The 18,443-nt window shown below is 46.3% G+C and overlaps 1 protein-coding gene across 1 annotated transcript; it reads right to left on the bottom strand.

The window, feature by feature from the left end:
• Positions 1-4,746: 4,746 nt before the first annotated feature.
• Positions 4,747-17,554, bottom strand: CD40LG (CD40 ligand). Its single transcript, XM_039217144.1, has 5 exons — positions 17,329-17,554; positions 15,366-15,497; positions 10,542-10,596; positions 8,552-8,614; positions 4,747-5,875 (listed from the first exon to the last, which is right to left on the bottom strand). Exons 1-5 carry the CDS (start codon positions 17,482-17,484, stop codon positions 5,499-5,501), a joined length of 783 nt encoding a protein of 260 aa, XP_039073075.1. The 5' UTR covers positions 17,485-17,554; the 3' UTR covers positions 4,747-5,498.
• Between the last annotated feature and the right edge of the window lie 889 nt (positions 17,555-18,443).

Raw genomic sequence — 18,443 nt, forward strand, 5'->3', positions numbered from 1 at the left:
TGACAGAGAGAGAGAGAGAGAGAGCGTGTGCTCACATGCATGAGTGGGGGAGGGCCAGAGAAAGAGGGAAACAGAATCCAAAGCAGGCTCCAAGCTCTGAGCTGTCAGCTCAGAGCCCGACTCGCGGTTCAAACCCATGAACTGTGAGATCATGACCCGAGCTGAAGCATGTCACTAAACCAACTGAGCCACCCAGGTGCCCCTGGAACATTTTTTTTGTTTTGTTTTAAAGGGGAGAGATTACTATTTAAAAATGGCAATGTCATTAAATACAAAGAAAGGCTGTGGAAATGTCCCAGATTAAAGGTGACTAAAGAGACATAACAACTTGATTTAATACCTGGCCCCAGACTGGATACTGTACTGGATGGGAAAAATGATATAAAGGATATTATTGTATCACTTAACAATTTTCAGCAATGCAAATGGCAGATCGGTATTGGTGTTAAATTTACAGAAGTTGACTAAGTGTTCAGTTGACCCTTGAATGACATGGGGGTAAGGTTGCCAACCTCTCCCCCGTACAAAAATCCACGTATAATTTTGACTCCCCCAAAACTAAACCAACAGCCTACTACTGACTAGAAGCCTTACTGAGTAACATGCAGTCAACATATATTTTGTATGTTGGATGTATCATACACTGTATTCTTACAACCAAGAAAGCATCATTAATAAAATCTTAAGGAAAAGAAAATACTTTTGTAGTCCTGTACCCTATTTGTTGAAAAAAAAATCCGCATGTAAGTGCACCCACATGCTTAAAACCTGTGTTATTTGAAGCTCACCTGGGCTGTGGTTATAAACAAGAATATCTTTTTTCTTAGGAAATACACGCTGAAGTATTCAGGGGCAAGACCATGATGTACCAAACCTCAAATGGTTCAGAAAAAAGATACACTTGGTATTTATATTATTATTTTTGCAATCTTTCTGTAACTTTGAAATAACTTGTAAAAAAAAAAAAAAAAGCTCAAGTATTGATTGCCTCCTCAGGGAATCCAGATTCTGACACCCTGTTTTTATGTCCCTGCATCCACTTTATTTGCTCGTGTCTTTTTCCACGCTAAATGCAAAGTACTTTAAGAGGAGAGCTTGTCTCCTTTCCTCTTTGTAAATTCAGGGCCTGATCCAGGGTCAAGCCCATAGTACTTGCTCAGTGTTTGCTGAGTGAGCCGATGTTGCAAATAACCACACACCGAGGCCACCTTCTGTGAGCACGAAATCAAGAGTCTGAACTACTCCGACACTGAGCTACCCAGGCTCCCCTGCTGTTTTTTGTTGTTGTTGTTGTTGTTGTTGTTGTTGTTGTTGTTGTTGTTGTTTTTTAACTGGAGATGTGTTTCACAGAGAAAAAAATTGTACTTAGTTCCATGTTCCACGTCTCTGTGTCTCAGAGAACTTCAGACTGCTTTAAAGGCCTAAGGCAATGTGGCTTACAGGGGTATCAGGCCCTGTGGAAATAGTGTAATCCAACACACAGTGTGTTCCTTCCTGGAGCCCAAGAGGGTCCCTGTTGTCTTCCTTGAAGGGGGGGGGTGCCCCAGACTTAGGGACACACAGCATTTTGTAGACATTTGCTTCCTACCAAGTAACAGAGATTGTAATATTTCACACTTTGCTCGTTTTCTCTTTCTCTGGAAATAAAAAATATTGGGCATTTCAAGCATTCCCTCCCCCAACCCTTGGATGGAAAGTAAAAGTAACATCTTGATAAAAATGGAATGACGTTAGATAATTTATAATCAGAATGTTATAGGCAGATCAGAAATGTACTCATGTCCTCATCACTTATTAGAACAACTTTGAAAATGTTCAAGTTTGGAAAACTTTATGTACTATTTTGCTAACTACCATGAACTATGTCATAAAAACAGATTAGTTTTTAAAGATTTTATTTTTAGGTACTCTCCACACCCAATGTGGGGCTCGAACCCATGACCCCAAGGTCAAGAGTTGCATGCTCTACTGACTGAGCCAGCCAAGCGCCCCATAGAAATAGATTATTTATTTTTATCTACACTGTAATTCTCATTCTCTACTCCCTGAGGACATTTTTATCCTAGAAATGTTTTCGACATCAACTATTTTTACAGTATTGCAAATTTTTTCCTTTACCCAACACCCAGAATTATTTCATGAGCTTCTTCACTGAGTGATAAGCAGCTGCATTTATTTATTCATTCATTTTTTTTTCTCCATGCAGTGAATAAAGGGCCAATTCTATGTCAGGCCCTTGTGATAGACACTGAAGTCACCATGAACAGGTGGACAGGACAAGGTCTTGGTCCTCAAAAAGCTCACAGAATAATAGGAAAAACTTCGACTTGGCTACGTGCTGTGAAGCTAATGCAGGGTGTAGTTGGAGAGGAGGAGGGGTGTTTCAAGAAGAGCAAACAACATGCAGAACTGAGGGTTCGAACTTAAGACGCTGAGAGACCTATCAGCAGGAGCTGCAGAAGCAGAGGAGTGGAGAAATCAGACTTTTATTAAAGAATTCACCTTGGCCGTGCATGGAAAACAAATGTTAGGGAGCAAGAGTGGAGGCAGAGGTGGCTGGGAGACTGGAGTAGCATTCCGGAAGACAGCTGACAGTAACGTGGACTTAAGATCGTGGCAGCCATGATAGAAATAAGTGGATTAATTTAGGAACTGTTTTGGAAGTTGGGTTGACTGTGTTTATGCCAGTAGGATTGGACAGGGAGTGAGCACAGTGAGAAGGAGTCAAGCCAGGTGTCTGGCTGGGGAAGCCAGGGAGATGAGGCTGCCGTTAAGGGAGGCTGCCTTTCGCTGGAATGGGAAACACTAAACGCGAATTTCACTGGGTCCGAAGAGGGGTCAAGAGTTCCCTTTGGAACCATTGGGTTGGGGGACCTGGGCCCACCATGTGGAGACACAGGCAGCCGGGGACAGACTCTAGGGGGGCAGGTCAGGGCTATAGGCCTGAAGGTGCTGCTTAAATCCATGAGCTGGGAGAGCGGGGCAGATGGCCCCCTGTGAGCATGTAGAACAGGAAGAGAAGAGGGTAAAAGATGGGACCTGGAGTTCTTGGAAAGGACAAGGTGGCCTCATGGGGGAGTCGTCTGAGAGACTGAAGGCAGTTGGCTTGGTGAAGCTGACACTCAGGGGAAAGAAAGTTCTGGACGGGAGCTACGGGAGGTGTCCTTTAGTGAGCAGTAGGAGGTATGGGAGCAGAAGAAATAGACCAGAAAATGTGGTTTTTGTATTGATAGCATTCCTTCTGATAATAGATTTCATCAGCAACTTGGGAGCCAGAGGCCAAGAAAATGGGGAGACATCATTCCCAAAGAAGAAGGTGGGGTGAAGGGCAGGGGCAATGTTTAAACTAAGGGAGGTGAGGATCCAAAGACTAAACGTATTGTCCGGGCTGGACATGGATCCCCTTTGCAGGAACCATATGAAAGGGGTAATGCCTCTCACCCGCCCCCGCCTCCACGTCTCTGCCAGGCAAGCCAGGAAGTAGGGCCGTGCCCCAAAGTGAGCACTTAGCTACCACGAGGGAAGGAGAGTCATGGCCCGTGTATGGCCTCTTTCCCCTGGACCAGGCCAAGCCCTTTTCTCAGCTGGGTCTGGGGTCCTGACCCTCCTAAGGGAGCCTCGCACCGATAAGAGTATCATGAGCAATGTCTCCTCGCTGTCATAGAGGCTGCCCCGCCTCCTTCAAGCGTCTCAGGCAGAGGATGGTGCTGAAGAAGGATCTCTGCTCCGGAGGACAAGGCAGCACTGTGGACGGATCCATAGGTGAGTCCCCAAATCAGCAAATGTCACCTTTGCTCCCGCCAAAGGTCTCTGGTCACAGAAAGTACACAGCCGAGCAAGTTCATCTAGCGTGATTCCAGCCTTGTGTTAAAGAGGCACCGGGCGCCTGGGTGGCTCAGTCAGGTGAGCGTCCGACTTCAACTCAGGTCCTGATCTCCCTGGTTGTGAGTTCGAGCCCCACCAGCGGCTCTGTGCTGACAGCTCAGAGCCTGGAGTCCGCTTCCGATTCTGTGTCTCCCTCTCTCTCTGCCCCTCCCCCACTGGCACTCTCTCTCTCTCTCTCCCTCTCTCAAAAACACACATTGAAATTTTTTTTAAAAAAATGTCATGCTAAAACGTCTTCAAAGTCACTCAGCCAAGAAGGGCGGGGTCCATAGGACCCGAGAGCAGGGGCAGTGGGCAGAGCAGACCCCACCCCTCCTCATTCCCCTTTCTTATTTCTACAGCAATATTTTTCTACTCGAACCTGTGGTGCTGGCCTTAAGCAAATCAGCCACTCTGGGTCTCTTACGTGCAAAATAGCTATTCTCTGTCCCCTGCGATAGACCCGCCTAGGCAACTATTAAAAAGATAAGCAACTGCTTCTCATCTCAGGCCCTCCCTCTAGCCTCGCTAAGCTGTGATTGATCAAGGAGGGGAAAATGTCTCTTTATAAACTCCTGCGGCCTTTCCAGAGCAGGTTGGAAATGAAGACCCCGACTGCCCTTCCCTGAACGAGCTTCAGGTCATTCATCAAAGGCTATCGCAGACCTCCGGGGACTGTGCAGTCAACCAAGATGCTTCGTGGTGCAAAGAGCTTGAGTATCAAGTTTGTGAAAACATCACAAAGGTCCGGAAGAGACCCTCGGAAGGATTCCCCCTTCCCCCGATCCGGGTGGCGGAGGGCCCGAGGGGCTGGATCACAACAGTAATGTTAAGGGCTCTTTATTATTCAAAAAATAAATAACAAGATAATCACAAGTTCACTCTGGAAACAATGGAGACTGCAGGTAGATACGAGAGATTTCCTTTAAATACAGTCATTTCGGGAGGAGGAGTGGGCAGACTTACAGCTTCTGCCCCTCTCGCTCCTCCCACCTACGGTGGTGGAGACGGGACCGGGTTGAAGTAAGAGAACCGATTCGCAACAGCCTGTGTGGACGAGGGGGCGGAGGAGGGAGAGAATGAGTGTCGAGAGGGCGGAGGCTGGTGGGGGCAGAGTTTTTCAGTTCTCCACTGCATCAGACTTTCTAGAGCCTGCCCCCTCCATGGGGGGTGGGGGGCGCACAGGGACCTGGAGCCAAGCATGTGATTGAACGTGAGCTGAGGCTCCCTGTTCCCCTTCTGCAGCTTCACTGATACATCAAAGACATTATCCACGGAAAGACACTGCATGCAAAGAAACAAAACTGAACTTGACTGATTATCTGCTCTTTACTCCAAATTCAATCTGTGCATAATGGTCTCGTCTTTTCATGGGGCTCTCTGGACGTCTGCCTCAGTGGGGCTTGCTGCTTCAGAATAGAAACTCTTACCGAACGGGGCCTGCTTGGGCTGCTCGGCCCCGCGATGCGCTTCTCGCAGCCCTACATGCCTTGGGGTGTATAATAAATAGTTCTCCGCGAGGAGGGTCCTAGGGGTTATAAATAGGCAGTTCAACAGGGGGTGGTCTTAAATGCTTTGCTGTACTACGACGACCACCAGCGTGAGCTCAGCCGCGGCCTGCGAGGGGCCACCGTTCAGAGTTTGAGTAAGCCAAAAGACGTGAAGCCAGTCCCGTGGCTCACTTGGCTTGGGTCAGTCACGTTCACGAACACCGAGGCACCCGGATGCAATTCGAAAACTCCTCCCAAGTGAATGGATTGTTGCCCACAAGGTTTGGAGGAACTGCGGGGATTTGCAGCCCTGAGTAAGACTCTCTGGGATCCACTCGGCGAGTTCAGGCAGAGGCTGGCTATAAATGGAGCTTGACTCGAAGCTTCCCGGTTGGAACAGAAGGTGACTTGGGCATAGATATAATAGAGTCCTTGTCTTTTAACGGCCAGCTGTTTCCCATTCTCGAGGGTTACCAAGTTGCTGCTGATGGTGTAGTATCCTTTGGGGGCCCACTGGAGAACTGTAAGGAGAGGGGAGATTTGTGGTGAGATGAAGGTATATGGTTCGCATTCTGACACAGCAGAGAGTTTAATATGGGACACTGGCTGCTGATACGAATGTAAGTTTGGGGTGGTAAGGACCCTTAAGGACCCTTAGGGTCCTCCGTCCACGGAGGATGATTGACAATCAGCATGAGCATCACGGTTGGATGGAGCCGGGTTCCAATCCACGCTCCATGCAAGCTTGCGCAAGTCACTTACTCTCCCTGAGCTTTTTAGTGCCTCGTCTGTAACACGGGGGCAAGTCAGAGACTTGTTTTGAAGATTAAAATACAGCAACCGAACGCAGTGAGTTTCCTTCTTCCTTTAGAGCTTTTAAAGCCAATTTGCCCTTGAACTTTAAGGTGTGAGCGATTTCAGAATTCCAAGTCCTAAATCATGCATGCTAAACTATTCAGACAACACCGTCGCTAATAGGAACACTGCTCTCCTGCTTTCCTTGGATTTCACGAAGTCCAAGAGCTGACCAGTCTATCTAGCTCAGCCTCAGCTGACAAGAAGAAGGACCCCATTTCTTCCTCCCTGATCGTGCTGTTGCAAACCTGACCTGCCTCCCACAGCAAGGACTAAAATTAGGCAAGGAAGTATGAAAATAAACCTGTCATTGCACTGTGTGTTTTGATCTTCCATTGTAGTGGGGCGTCACCAACTTGAAAGTATCTGTATTCTTGTGGCGGAACCCAAGTACCCACCAACAGTGTACCGTTTTCTCGGCTGAGATGTTGAGTGGGTTCAAAGTAGTGTGTGCGCCCGATTTCAAATCTCAGCTCCCACAGAGAGCTAGACTGCTGGCTGTGGGGGCTGGGGAGAAGTGAAAGTATCAATCATTTGCTTCCTTGAGCTCTTTTTCTAAAATTCCCATTTGGTGGTCTACCCGGGTGTAAGATTCAACCTGTCGTGACTCCTCCTTTGGTAATAGGAAAGGCGTCCTGAAGTGTCTGACATTTCGTGGCCCTTCAGACCACTCCAGAAAGGACACTTCTTTATGGGGTTTTCACTTTTGGACCCTTTGGGAAAACAAGGGCACGTTCTCTTTCAGTCCACTAACATTATTTTCACAAGCGCTTTTACCTAATCTTTGTCCTTACTGTGGGATCCAGGTCAAGTCTGTGGCAGCATGACCAGGCAGGAGAGAGGGCTTTGGGACTGGGGTGGGGTGAAGAATGTTACTGTCCTTGCACCTGATTCCCTGTGAGCCTCCTGTGATGCAGACGAGGAACTATGCCAGGACCAATATCGATCATAGGCCATTGGGCACCATGAAATATATCCAAGGGCAAGGGTTTATGTACAGGTGGACAAGGACCAGTGGGAAGCTACTCTTCCGGGTGGCGGCTCTGTTGCAGTCTGGATGTGCACGTGTCACGCGATCAGCCACCTTGGACACGCCCATATAGTTGTGCTGTTCTTCCACAAGTGCATTTGCTGAGAATGGCTACGTGGCAGAATTATTAAATATTGTAGGAATACCTAGTATGAATGAAGGGCTTTATGCTACTCTTCCAACATCTCAAGTACAGTAAAGTAAGCTAAGGAACGACACCTAACATTTGTATAGCACACGACAGTATGACCTACTTCCACATTAGCTGAGGCAATGCTGAGAGTCACCCCGTGAGTCAATGAGGTAGGAAACCTCAGTAAAGGCACTGGCCCAAGGTCATCTAGCAAGTGGTAGTCACAGTCCTGGAATCTTAGGGTTCAAATACTTCTTATCCAGGGCTCTCAATAGTCATTTATGTGTCACACCCACTGAGAAGCCCAAGATGCCTCAGATATGAGGTGGTATCTCCTTTCCTCTCTCTTTGTCTCTATCTCTGTCTCTCTCTCATTGTGGGTGTGTGTCTGTCTCTCTCTCACACACACATACTGTGTAGAACTCCGTTCTGGAGCACGGTGCTACATTTGTTCCAAGACTGTGCTGATGCCCTCGGACTGCATTTGTAGAGGGAGGCGGTTTCGTGCTCGTGTGCACATTTCCCTCCGTTTGTCAGCTGCAACACACTCTCTGGTACCAGCTATCTCAAGGTGCGGGTTTGGGAGACAAAGATCTAAGAGCTAGGCTGATGGCAGCACATATATGGAAATAAAATCATTCAGTGTCGCAAAGATTACAGTACATCGTCTGTCGTTACTTCATTGGAAAATCTAACGTCTTGGCACCTATTGATCTTTGCAGAATGATTTTACCTTTAATTTCCCTGAGGTTGGCCCCAGCGAGCCTGGGGTTAATCATACGGGGATTGACAGATGGCAGGAAATGCCCCCTGAGGCCCATTTATGCACGGTGAAGAGGGGTTGGCGTGAGGGATGCTCCCGGTCAGGAGGTCACTACCTGCCACCTCTTCTAGTTGTCAGAATAATGGTCCCGCCACCCAGCAATTCATCACTTAGAATCGGCCATTGAGCAAGAACATAATGAGAACACCGGGATTGCTTCCCACTTCCTTTTGTCCCTTCAAGTCCCATCTGTGCATTGGAGCTCCCTTTGAAGACAAAGGAGATCATACGGGAGGTGTCTGAGTGGGTTTGTAAATTGGGCCCCGGAGGAAGAGAGGGGCCTGATCATTAGGCTGTCCCGTTTTAACATCCCAGCCTTCCCGCTTGGAGGACTGAGTCCAATGCTTTGGACTTACCAGATGCTGGGTTACTACTGGCCTCACTTATGACATGTGCTGCAATTCGAGGATCCTGATCACCTGAAACGAAACCAAGAGCCCACTGTCAGGCCGAAGCAAGACAAAACTGCCCACCGGGTCATTTGATCTGGTTCTGCAGCTATGTAAGGGAGACTAGGCTTCAACACGCTACCCAAAAGGGAAGGTAAAGTGCTCTGAAGTCTCTGTCACAGGGAAAAGTTGGTTTCTAGAATCTGGACACCTGAACTGGCTCTTGGCACTGATACCATTCTTCTACAGGCTCTTTGGCACTCAGCTCCTCTTTGCCTACATTGATTCTGGCTAAAACTCCTGGTCTTTATTAAACATATTTGGAAGCTTGCCTTTGGAAACAGCTCCCATCCACTGGGAATCTCACTGGGCACCAAGGTCATGTCTGTGCACTTAGCTGGTGTGATGCTCATGGTGTCTGATGTGGTCAAGCAACTGGCCAAACAATTGTACCTGTCTCGAGTTGTTTCTTGTGTTAAAAGCTTACTTTTTAATCAGATATGCTGATCTCCTGAGTGCAGAGACTATGGGGAAGTTCCTTCTTTTCCCAGTCATGAGCCTGATGTCAGACACCGTGTAGGTGCCCTATAAATATTGGATCGAATTGCATGACCTACATAACCAGTTTCCTCAAGCTAATCCTTTCCCTGAAGACTTCTAGGCAACATCCATGTGAACCGTCTCCTCAAATCTCGCTGTAAGTAACAGACAAGATGGTGCCACTCAACATATCTTACAGTCATTTTGAAGACAGAACCTTCATGGAAATCAGATGACCCAATGCATCCAGAGCAACAGCAAGCGCTGAGTACTCTCTTCGCCTCAGAAGACAGTATCTGTATCTCTGTATATATATATTTCCTTGTATGCATAAAGTTACAGAAGCCATAGCATAGCAAAGTCATTTTCACTGACTTTGTGAGTAACAGTCCACCAACCCCCATCCACCAAAACTCCCTCTCTCCCATAGTCGGCTGCTTGGCCCACTCCAGACATTATTGTGTTTGTTTTGGGGTGCTATGGGGAACAGGGAAAGTTGGAGTGTCCAGAAAAGGAGGTGGCTGGGAGAGGAAAGGCCTTAGAAGTGTCACAGGAGGAACAGTGGAAGACCCTGCGGACATTTAACCTGGAGAAAAAAACGCTCAGGGGCCATGATTGTCGTTTTCAGCATGTGGACAGTTGCTGTATAAGAAGAAGAGTTCTACTTTGCTCAGTATGGTCCCAAAGAGCAGAAGTGGGTCCAGCGAGTGGAGATGCCAGGAGCGACTTTCAACTCCAGAGGAGAAGAAATTTCTCTCAAGTAGGATAGCAATCTTATTATAATTAGTAGAGCCATTTAAAAATGGCCCCGGATGATTAACGAGATAGAAGGTACCTAGGCACATCAGGGCAGGGGCCTGATGGTCAGTGCTGTTGTGAAGGAGATTCATATTCTGTGGGTGGTGCTACATTTGAGAACCCTTCCACTCAAGATCCTTTCCAACCCTGAGATGTTTGAGATGTGCTGGCATCAGGAACAGGGCAAAGAATAGAACGTTGTCACACGGTATCATTCCTTGATCCCAGATGTTCCACTGGCCATGGTCCCCCATGAAAACCTGTTATCGCTGAGCGATGAATGCCACTGCTACCAAATGATGACTTCCTGGTCCTCTTATCCTCTGTAAGTGGGGCCATGCTGTATGGTTGCTTTGATTAAGATACTGAAAATATCGGCATTTCTTCATACTTGGTATTGTCAGCGTTACAGGCACACGGCCTTCCCCATAGACGTGTAGAAACAAAGCCTTCCCAAATCACAGGCATTAGAGAAGGTATCGATTTGGCCATTGTATTCTTGTTTTATTTCCGGGGCTAAAAAGTTCCCTAATTCATCAACTGGGCCATTCAGTATAATCAGCCGAGAGCTTCCTTTTAGTTTTTAAGTATTTATAAAAAGTTAGTAAATAGCACCTACCTTTTTGCATTGCAACACTATTTTCTTTCTTCATCTCTTTGTTTAGCATTATATCCTAAAATAAGAATCATTGCAAAAGGTCATTTTGACAGGAAATGTGGTGTGGGGTTTCAGAGGCATCATTCATCGGGCACCTGTCATGACTCTATCGCCTGTTCCTGGTGAGGATTATCACACAGACTTAGATCCTGTCATTAATTCCATCATACTGATTGGGAGTCCAAGGCTCAGACAGATGAGCTGACAGCCCAGAAAGCCCAGGGGTGAGCCTGCAGCAGAATCTGGGCCTTATTATCTCCATTGCAGTGCTCTCTCCAGACCAGAGGCTGTGCTGCTGACCTTTCCTGTGACCCCAGCCTCCTTGCCTTTGACAGGTATTGACAAATAATGCTGAATGGGGAGAAGTTTCTACCCTGGGAACTGGTATATAGAATATTATTAAACACAAAGCATGGTGTGTATCAGGATAAAATTGGCCTGAAATCTCTTAGGAAATGGTAAGAGTCAGTTTGACCTTGGGAAGGAATTCCAGACCACGAAGAGACCCTCGGACATGGTTTTTTGGTCCCTGACAATGGGATGAGGAAATTCTCTTCTTGCTGGTTGCCTTGCATGGCCTGTATTTATTTAATCAGCAGATAGGAAACACAGGTAATCTCCCAGCGATGCCGGGGTTCAAAGGCAAATGCAACACTTTTTAAGGGGTTTCTTTTCACTCAGCAACTGGGGGAAGCTAGAGGTACTCAAAGAAGTGAACAGGGACAGCCCTCAGCACAAGCAGGAAGGTCATAATGGCTACGGCTGCCATTTTAAAGATCCTGAATACAAGGCTTAACTGGCTGGCATGAGGTCACCCAAAGAGTCTGAGGCAGCAGCCAAGAGCAAAAGCCATGAGATCACATTCAGAGGGCGACTTAGCTCACACCATCACTCTGGACTCTAAATACAAGGGAAGAACACAGTAGTATCTTTACATCTGATCATCCAAGTCCCGTTACTGGACTCCATTTTCTACAGGGCCCTTCCTTTTCCGTTCTTCCCCGGGAGGAATCGGTGTTGGCACTGTTGAGCGTCTTGTTGCAGCCTCAGCTCGGTTGCCAGATGTGAGGGTGTAAGTCACAGAGCCCCAATGGGGAATCTGAGCCTCGAAATGCTCACAGGGGCCCACGGGGCTTTAACTTTCCACTTGAGCTAGATTGTGGCGCTGAGAAAGTGCGGTGACAGGAAAATGTTTGTGAGACAGCAAGTAAACAAATGAGTATTTAGTGTCTTTTCAAAAATGGAGTGTGATGATTGAGGGTGAGATACTTTTAGGCTACGTGGTTGCGCTGGTGTCGGGGCTTGGCCAAGATGAAAACGTGAAGTCAGCAAAGTTTGTCTTTTATGTGCCTGGCCTTGCCTTTCTGTGAACTTTCCCTCAGCCGCACTCCCCAGGGCCTTTTTTTCCCCTTGTTTCACTCCACACCTCGACTGAAAGACTTTTTAAAGTTGCCTTTCAGAAAATCTGGGACTAGTTATTTCTCTCTCAGTGAGAAGTCTATGTGGGAGGCATGGACAGGTTGACCTTTACCTTGAAAAGGAAAACGCTTTGACCCCATCAAGGACACCTCAGGCCTCGGTGGGCAGACAGCCCCGGAATGGACCAGTCTAGTGGGGTGGGGTGGGTAGTATGTTTTAATGTGAAGTTACACTATTCAAGATGCTGCCTCCACTTACCCTAGCATAAGCCCTGAATCCCATCTTCCCCTTAAAGGGACAAGCAGGTGCTCCCTGCCTCAGGAGACAATGAGTTGCTTGTTACTAGAGGTGTCCAAACAGAGTTTGGTGACCACCGGGAAGGGACTACCCGGGAGAAAAACTGAAGTCCTGGGTTGATAATTGGATCTTGTGATTTTTTTTTCTTTCCTTTTTTTTTTAAGTTGGGCTCAGCATGGAGCCCCATGCGGGGCTTGAACTCATGATTCTGGGATCAAGACCTGAGCTCAGATCAAGAGACAGACACTTAACCGACTGAGCCACCCAGGCACCCTTAGATCCAGTGATTTCTAGGACCCCTTCAAGTCCTATGATTTGGAGCCCCCAAAACTCAAACGTTAAGTTGCCCGGGACCAGTCAGACTAAAACCCAGAAAGAATGCCTGGTAACGCTCACTAAGAATATTAAAATCCAATTTGGGGTTACTGTGCAGTTGGCCTGTTGGAGTGTTTAAAAATTCCAACATGTTGTTTAGCATGAGAAATCTGGGAGAATAGATATAGAAAAGGGGGTCAGTCTTTGGAAGAAGACTTGGTGTCGCAAACTACCGTGTGTATCCTAGGTACACGGGCGCAGACTAGGGTCCCGCCCCTATGGCAGTAGAGGCAAGGGGCTTCCTCTGCTACATGTAAGGAGCCCTGGTTGACATGCTAAGAAGGTCTGTCACTTTTTCTCATGCAAGCAGAAGCAGAGAGGCCAAGCCGGCTGCTTTCCTTGCTCTTAACCTGGGTAGCTGACTTGGGAAGTCTTACAAATCTGAGCTGAAATAAGGCCATTAGCAATTGGCAGTTGAACTGTAAAACTCGCAGTAAGAAAGAGAGAGGGAGGAGAAAACCCAACAGCCATTCTCACTGCCTTGGAGGAAACACAAGGCTGATCGTATAATTACAGAATGTCAGTGCTGATCGACTCAGCCCTCTCATTTATAGATGAAAAAACAGGCCCAGAGAGGTGAAGTCGTTTGCCCAAGGTCACACGGCCAGGCGCACTAAATCTGCCATTTGGATGATTAACTGTTGTCCTGAAAGTGGCTTTATTCACCCTTAATTTTGCAATATCTCCCAACCCTTATGGTTCTGGTGAGACTCCTTGAAGAACCAGAGAAACTCAAGTCATTTCCAAGCCTGGAAAATAAAGAGGGGTCTTCATCTAAAGCCTAGGCTAGTGTAAAGAACGCAAAAGCCAGCAGCAGACTTGGGCTGCGTTCTGATTCCTGTAGTGACACCTTAATAGACTTTAGAGTCTTGACTCTTGGAATAAATGACACATTGGGGACAGTGCAGGAGGACAGGTATAAGCTCAGGTCATATCATAAGCCCTTTACTCCCGGGTCAAATCGCACAGCATGTTATGTATGTATGTATGTATGCATGTATTGAAATATATAGTTTAAATGCAATGGAATCCTACATGGCAATGAGAAAAAAAGAAATCTGGCCATGTGTAGCAACATGGATGGACCTTGAGGGTGTTATGCTGAGCGAAATATGTCAGGCAGAGAAGGACAAATATCATATGTTTGCACGTATAGGAGGATTAGGAGGAACTTAACGGAGGACCATGGGGGAGAAGAAGGGGGGAAATGGTGGGGGAGAGGGAGAGAGGCAAACTCTGAGAGACTCTTGAATGCTGAGAACAAACTGAGGACTGATGGGGGTGGGGGGAGGGGAGGGGGGTGATGGGCATGGAGGAGGGCACTTGTGGGGATGAGCACTGGGTGTTCTATGGAAACCAACTTGACAATAAACTATTTAAAAAAAGAAATTGAAATGTAAAAAAAAAGAAATATATAGTTTAAAATATTTATTTATTTTGAGAGAGAGAGAAAGTGCAAGCAGGGGAGGGGCAGAGAGAGAGCGAGCGAGCGAGCGAGAATCACAAGCAGGCTCCATGCTGTCAGCACAGAGATGGACACAGGGCTCGAACTCACGAATTGTGAGATCATGACCTGAGTTGAAATCAAGAGTTGGATGCTTAACTGACTGAGCCATCTTGGTGCCCCTAAATTATACATCATTTATATGTGAGAACTAACTCCTGTTGGTTTATCCAGATACAGCCCCACCCCCACCCCACTGGGCACAAAGTTGCCTCCTATTCGCAGCCCCAAAGTGAGGTGAGGGCCAAGGGTATTTACTCAGTGCTCTGAGAGGGAAACAAGCAGAAAGAGTTCCTGATGTTCTGCTTTAGGAGAAAGAGCTTCTAGACTCCTTTCCATGATGATGGAACCAATGTTGTAAATGTATCCTCAGGAAACATTCTAAAACCTCTTGTTTTCCATCCCCGTTATAGGCGCCAGTGACCTCATGCTGGGCCCTGTGTCTGCCTCAGGTCTTGACCAGCCCTAGAGTGGACTGGCTTCACGGGCAAGCGGTGTCATGTGGGGTCTGGTTTGAGCGGCACCAAAGAAGTCCGTCCCCCTTTCCCAACACCTCTCCTCACGAAAAAGGGAAAAGATCTCCCTTTCGTGGCACCTGAAATTCTGTCATCAGAGAAACATTCCTTCGTGTGTGAGGGCATCAGTCTTGTGAAGTCCCTAGCACCCAGCGGACCCACCGTTCCCGCCTAGTATGGTGAAGGCAGCACCGTACCATGGCTGTGCCAGGGCTTTGGTGGCCAGTGTTTATTGCTCCCTGACCACAGGTCCACGGTGAGAAGGCACCGAAGTTTGGATGGAAAGATAAGAAACTACTAAAGGACAAAGTCAGTGTGCTTCATAATGCTCACAGAGGCGGCTGTGTATACGAGCCCGTGATGTGTGTGAATGCGCCCATGACAGCGTGTAATCTCCCTGGGAGAGGCCTTTTTGTTCTTCTCAAGAACATTCCTGTGAGTGTGCACACTTCCAATTCTCCTTCCCCTTTCCACATGGGATTTGGGCTTCATTTTTCCTTTCCCTTTTTTGGGGGGTGGGGGGATGCCTACACCCACGTGTGTATGTAGGCACATATGTACGTATGTATATAAAACAAATGTCTGCACTTTTACATCACCCGGTTTCAGATTCCCAACCTAGCAAACGCAGTAAAACTTTTCAATGACACTTTAATTAGCAACTGGGCTCCTTACCTTGAGAAAGGCTTCAAACCGGCTTTTAATTTCCTCACAGTTCAGTAAGGATAAGGACCCCTCTCCTTTGTTGCATTTCTGTAACGTTTTCATGAACACAAAATCTTCATAAAGATTCCTTTCATCTTCTATCTGTGAAATAACAGGGACATGAGAAACCTAATTCTGGGACATGCTGCTAATGATGTCTGCCTCTACACTCACTTCCACAGCACCAGCAACAGGAGGGGGACCTTGCAGATATAAATGGGGAATAAAAGCTATTATACCGAATTTTTGTTATCTGCTGTTAGCAGTTAAAAAATCGACCAAAGCCAGCAATTAAAACATCATATTATCTGAGACTCTAGGGAGAAATCACAGCCTTTCTAACAAACTTTCATTACAAAGTGTACATTTTGTCTATGTAGTACAGCAGCAGTGTTCTAGAATGATCTCTCACTCACTGCTCTAGTAATGATCGGTCATTGTGAGCACGGTCTATAACATAGTTTTCTGCTGAGCTCATTTGCCCACTTCATTGTAGTTTGTGCTGTGGTGCTTTGTAAAGAGAATTTAATTTGCAATGTGTGCCAATTAACTGAAGGTCTAATTACGTCTCTTTCATTTTTAAATTTAGTATTTGTGGAAAACATTTGCATTTTTTAGGAAATCATCTTTCATTCCCAAAGTAAATGAGATCTTTTATTTTCCAATGTCTTTGACTAATTAAATATACGGAATGCACTTGTATAATCAACGAATTCTGTGCCATTTTCTTGTTTGATAATTACATTTTTAGATTCAAAACAAGATCCAATTAGCCAGCGGTTCCCACTGTCCTTAAGAGAGCACCTAAATGCTTTGGTAAATTTGGTCAATGCTCCCCCCACCCATCGAGGCTAGGCTTAGGGCCAGGCATTTGATTGACAGAGCCCACCGGGCCAAACACAGACAAACAGACCCAGAACACCCCTCTTTTCTGTGCAAGCTAAAATATGGGTAACCCAGTGAATGGCCTTGACCGTCACTGCCCCTCCTTATCCTGATGAAAACCTTCATGGCCTTGATTCTAGGCTGGCATCCCAATAGAGGGCATTCAAACATCGCTGGGAAAATGCAGTCTCTGGAGGCTGTACACCCACGATTCCTACATCCAGACTTTTAGGAACAGCCAGATAAGTGATCAAATTTCTCCTTTTCATATATGATCGATGAGATGCCCTGCAGTGGACGTGGGTAGACTCGTGGAGACAGGATGAAACCTAACAACTATTTTTTCCTCAGAATGCGAAACTACCTACTAAGTTACTCTACTGTTTTGTTCCTGTGAGTCCGGCCACTTAAGAAGAGAAAACCCCTCAGAGGGAAACTGAGGAACTTGCAACTGCAATCAGTGTTTGCAGAATTATAGAGAGAACACCACTTTTACTATAAAACTGCAAATTCTGGGACTTTTCCATGTCTGCGCCGCTCTGAAGCACTATGTCATCTCAGACCAAATTCACACTCTCCTCTAGTTGGCAATTTAAAAAAAAAGTTGTCTCTATCAGAAGAAAAGTTTACTTTTTAAGTAAAACTTGAGCAGATAATTATAGCTAATGCCTCCCCCGTGCTTCCTTTGTGCCAGGCTCTGTTCTAAGCTTGCTACAAACTAAATTCATTTCATCTACAGGGCGGACACGTTTACCTTCCCCAGTTCTCAAATGTGGAAACTGAGGCATAGAAAATAGAAAATGCCTTGCCCACGATCACAGGGCTAATAAGGGGCAGCATCGAGATTTGAACCCAGGCAGTCTGACTCCAGAGACCAGAATAGGACACCTTGTCCTATAGGACTAGATGTCAAACATTATGCCACAAGACCATTTCTCCATCTGGGTTCCTACCATTGTCCATCATCTGGGCAGAACGGAACCCAACCAACCTGCCCATCAGTAAGGACCCCCAAATGTAATTAATAAGGGCTTTTGGTTCCTCTTACCTTGTCCAGTCTTCTGTGAAGATACACAGCAAAGAGTGCTGACCCAATCATCTGGGTGATGAGAAAAACAGTAAGTAAATACATAAAAATTTTCATACTGACGGGTGGTCCAGTGGCCACAGAGCGGGGAGCAGTTTGACTATATGTTTCGATCATGCTGTGTTAGAGTTGAAATGATATCTTCAGACCGAGAAGGTGGCAGCGGCAGCATGAGAACACTGTCAAAGTGGCCACCTTACTCAGGATTAGTTAAGAGCGCACAATCGTTGCAGCCCACACTTCCTGGAAAATGTGCTTCGTAGTCTTCTCTCCCGGCAAAAAAAGTTACGTAAAGGTTTTTTTTTTTTTTTAAATTATACCCATATCATTCACTTCCAGGCTTTCCCTTCTGTTAGTAAAGAAGAAACAAGTTTCTTCTTCCATACATTCATTCTTGCCTTGAAATGTCATAGACTTCTTAACAGACAATGGCAGTATTTTTCCTATCGCTAACTTTCTGGGTTCACCAGTTTCAAGGAAAGTGACAAATTCATCCACCAGCAACAGACGTATTTCAATTTCAATCTTACTAATACAACCCGGGAACCTGGCGTATGGGGAAAGAAACAAGTGTCAACAAAAGTTTGGATTGATTCTGTGGCTGGTGTCCCACTGCCTACTTGCCCCTCAGTATTTCTTTAATCTTTAAAACCCAACAAAATCCCAGCAGCTTGTCAAGTCGGGTCTACGTGGCATAAAGCAAAAAGGAGCGCCGACAATTATTAGATCGAATTTAGCTGGAAAGGTAATTCAAGAAAAATAAATTTCTCAAAGGCCAAGAGGAGTAGAGTCTTGAAGGAAATCAGTCCAAAACTCTGGGATCGAGGTTAAAGTTGGAATCTTTGCTGGACTTAGCCAAATTGCTTGTCTACACACTGTTCTAAACTGTCAGATAATGGCTCAGAATAGAGAAAATAGGCTCCAGTTAAGAGACTTGAATTCTAGCCCTTACTCCACCAACAAATCACTATGGACCTCGGGCAAATCACTTGACCTCTCCAGGTCCCAGTTTCCTCATCTCCAAAGAGCTGCCTTGCCTAGCCTGCAGGCTGCTGTGAAGATCAAATAAACATGTG

The sequence above is a fragment of the Hyaena hyaena genome, unplaced genomic scaffold, assembly GCF_003009895.1.
Source record: "Hyaena hyaena isolate Hyena2069 unplaced genomic scaffold, ASM300989v1 scaffold_669, whole genome shotgun sequence".
Classification (NCBI taxonomy): domain Eukaryota; kingdom Metazoa; phylum Chordata; class Mammalia; order Carnivora; family Hyaenidae; genus Hyaena; species Hyaena hyaena.

Coding starts and splice junctions, on each gene's coding strand:
- CD40LG (XM_039217144.1), bottom strand. CDS start 17,484: ATGATCGAAACATATAGTCAAACTGCTCCCCGCTCTGTGGCCACTGGA. Junction 15,498..17,328: donor TTCACAGAAGACTGGACAAG/GTAAGAGGAACC, acceptor GTTATTTCACAG/ATAGAAGATGAAAGGAATCT. Junction 8,615..10,541: donor TAGTGTTGCAATGCAAAAAG/GTAGGTGCTATT, acceptor GTTTCGTTTCAG/GTGATCAGGATCCTCGAATT.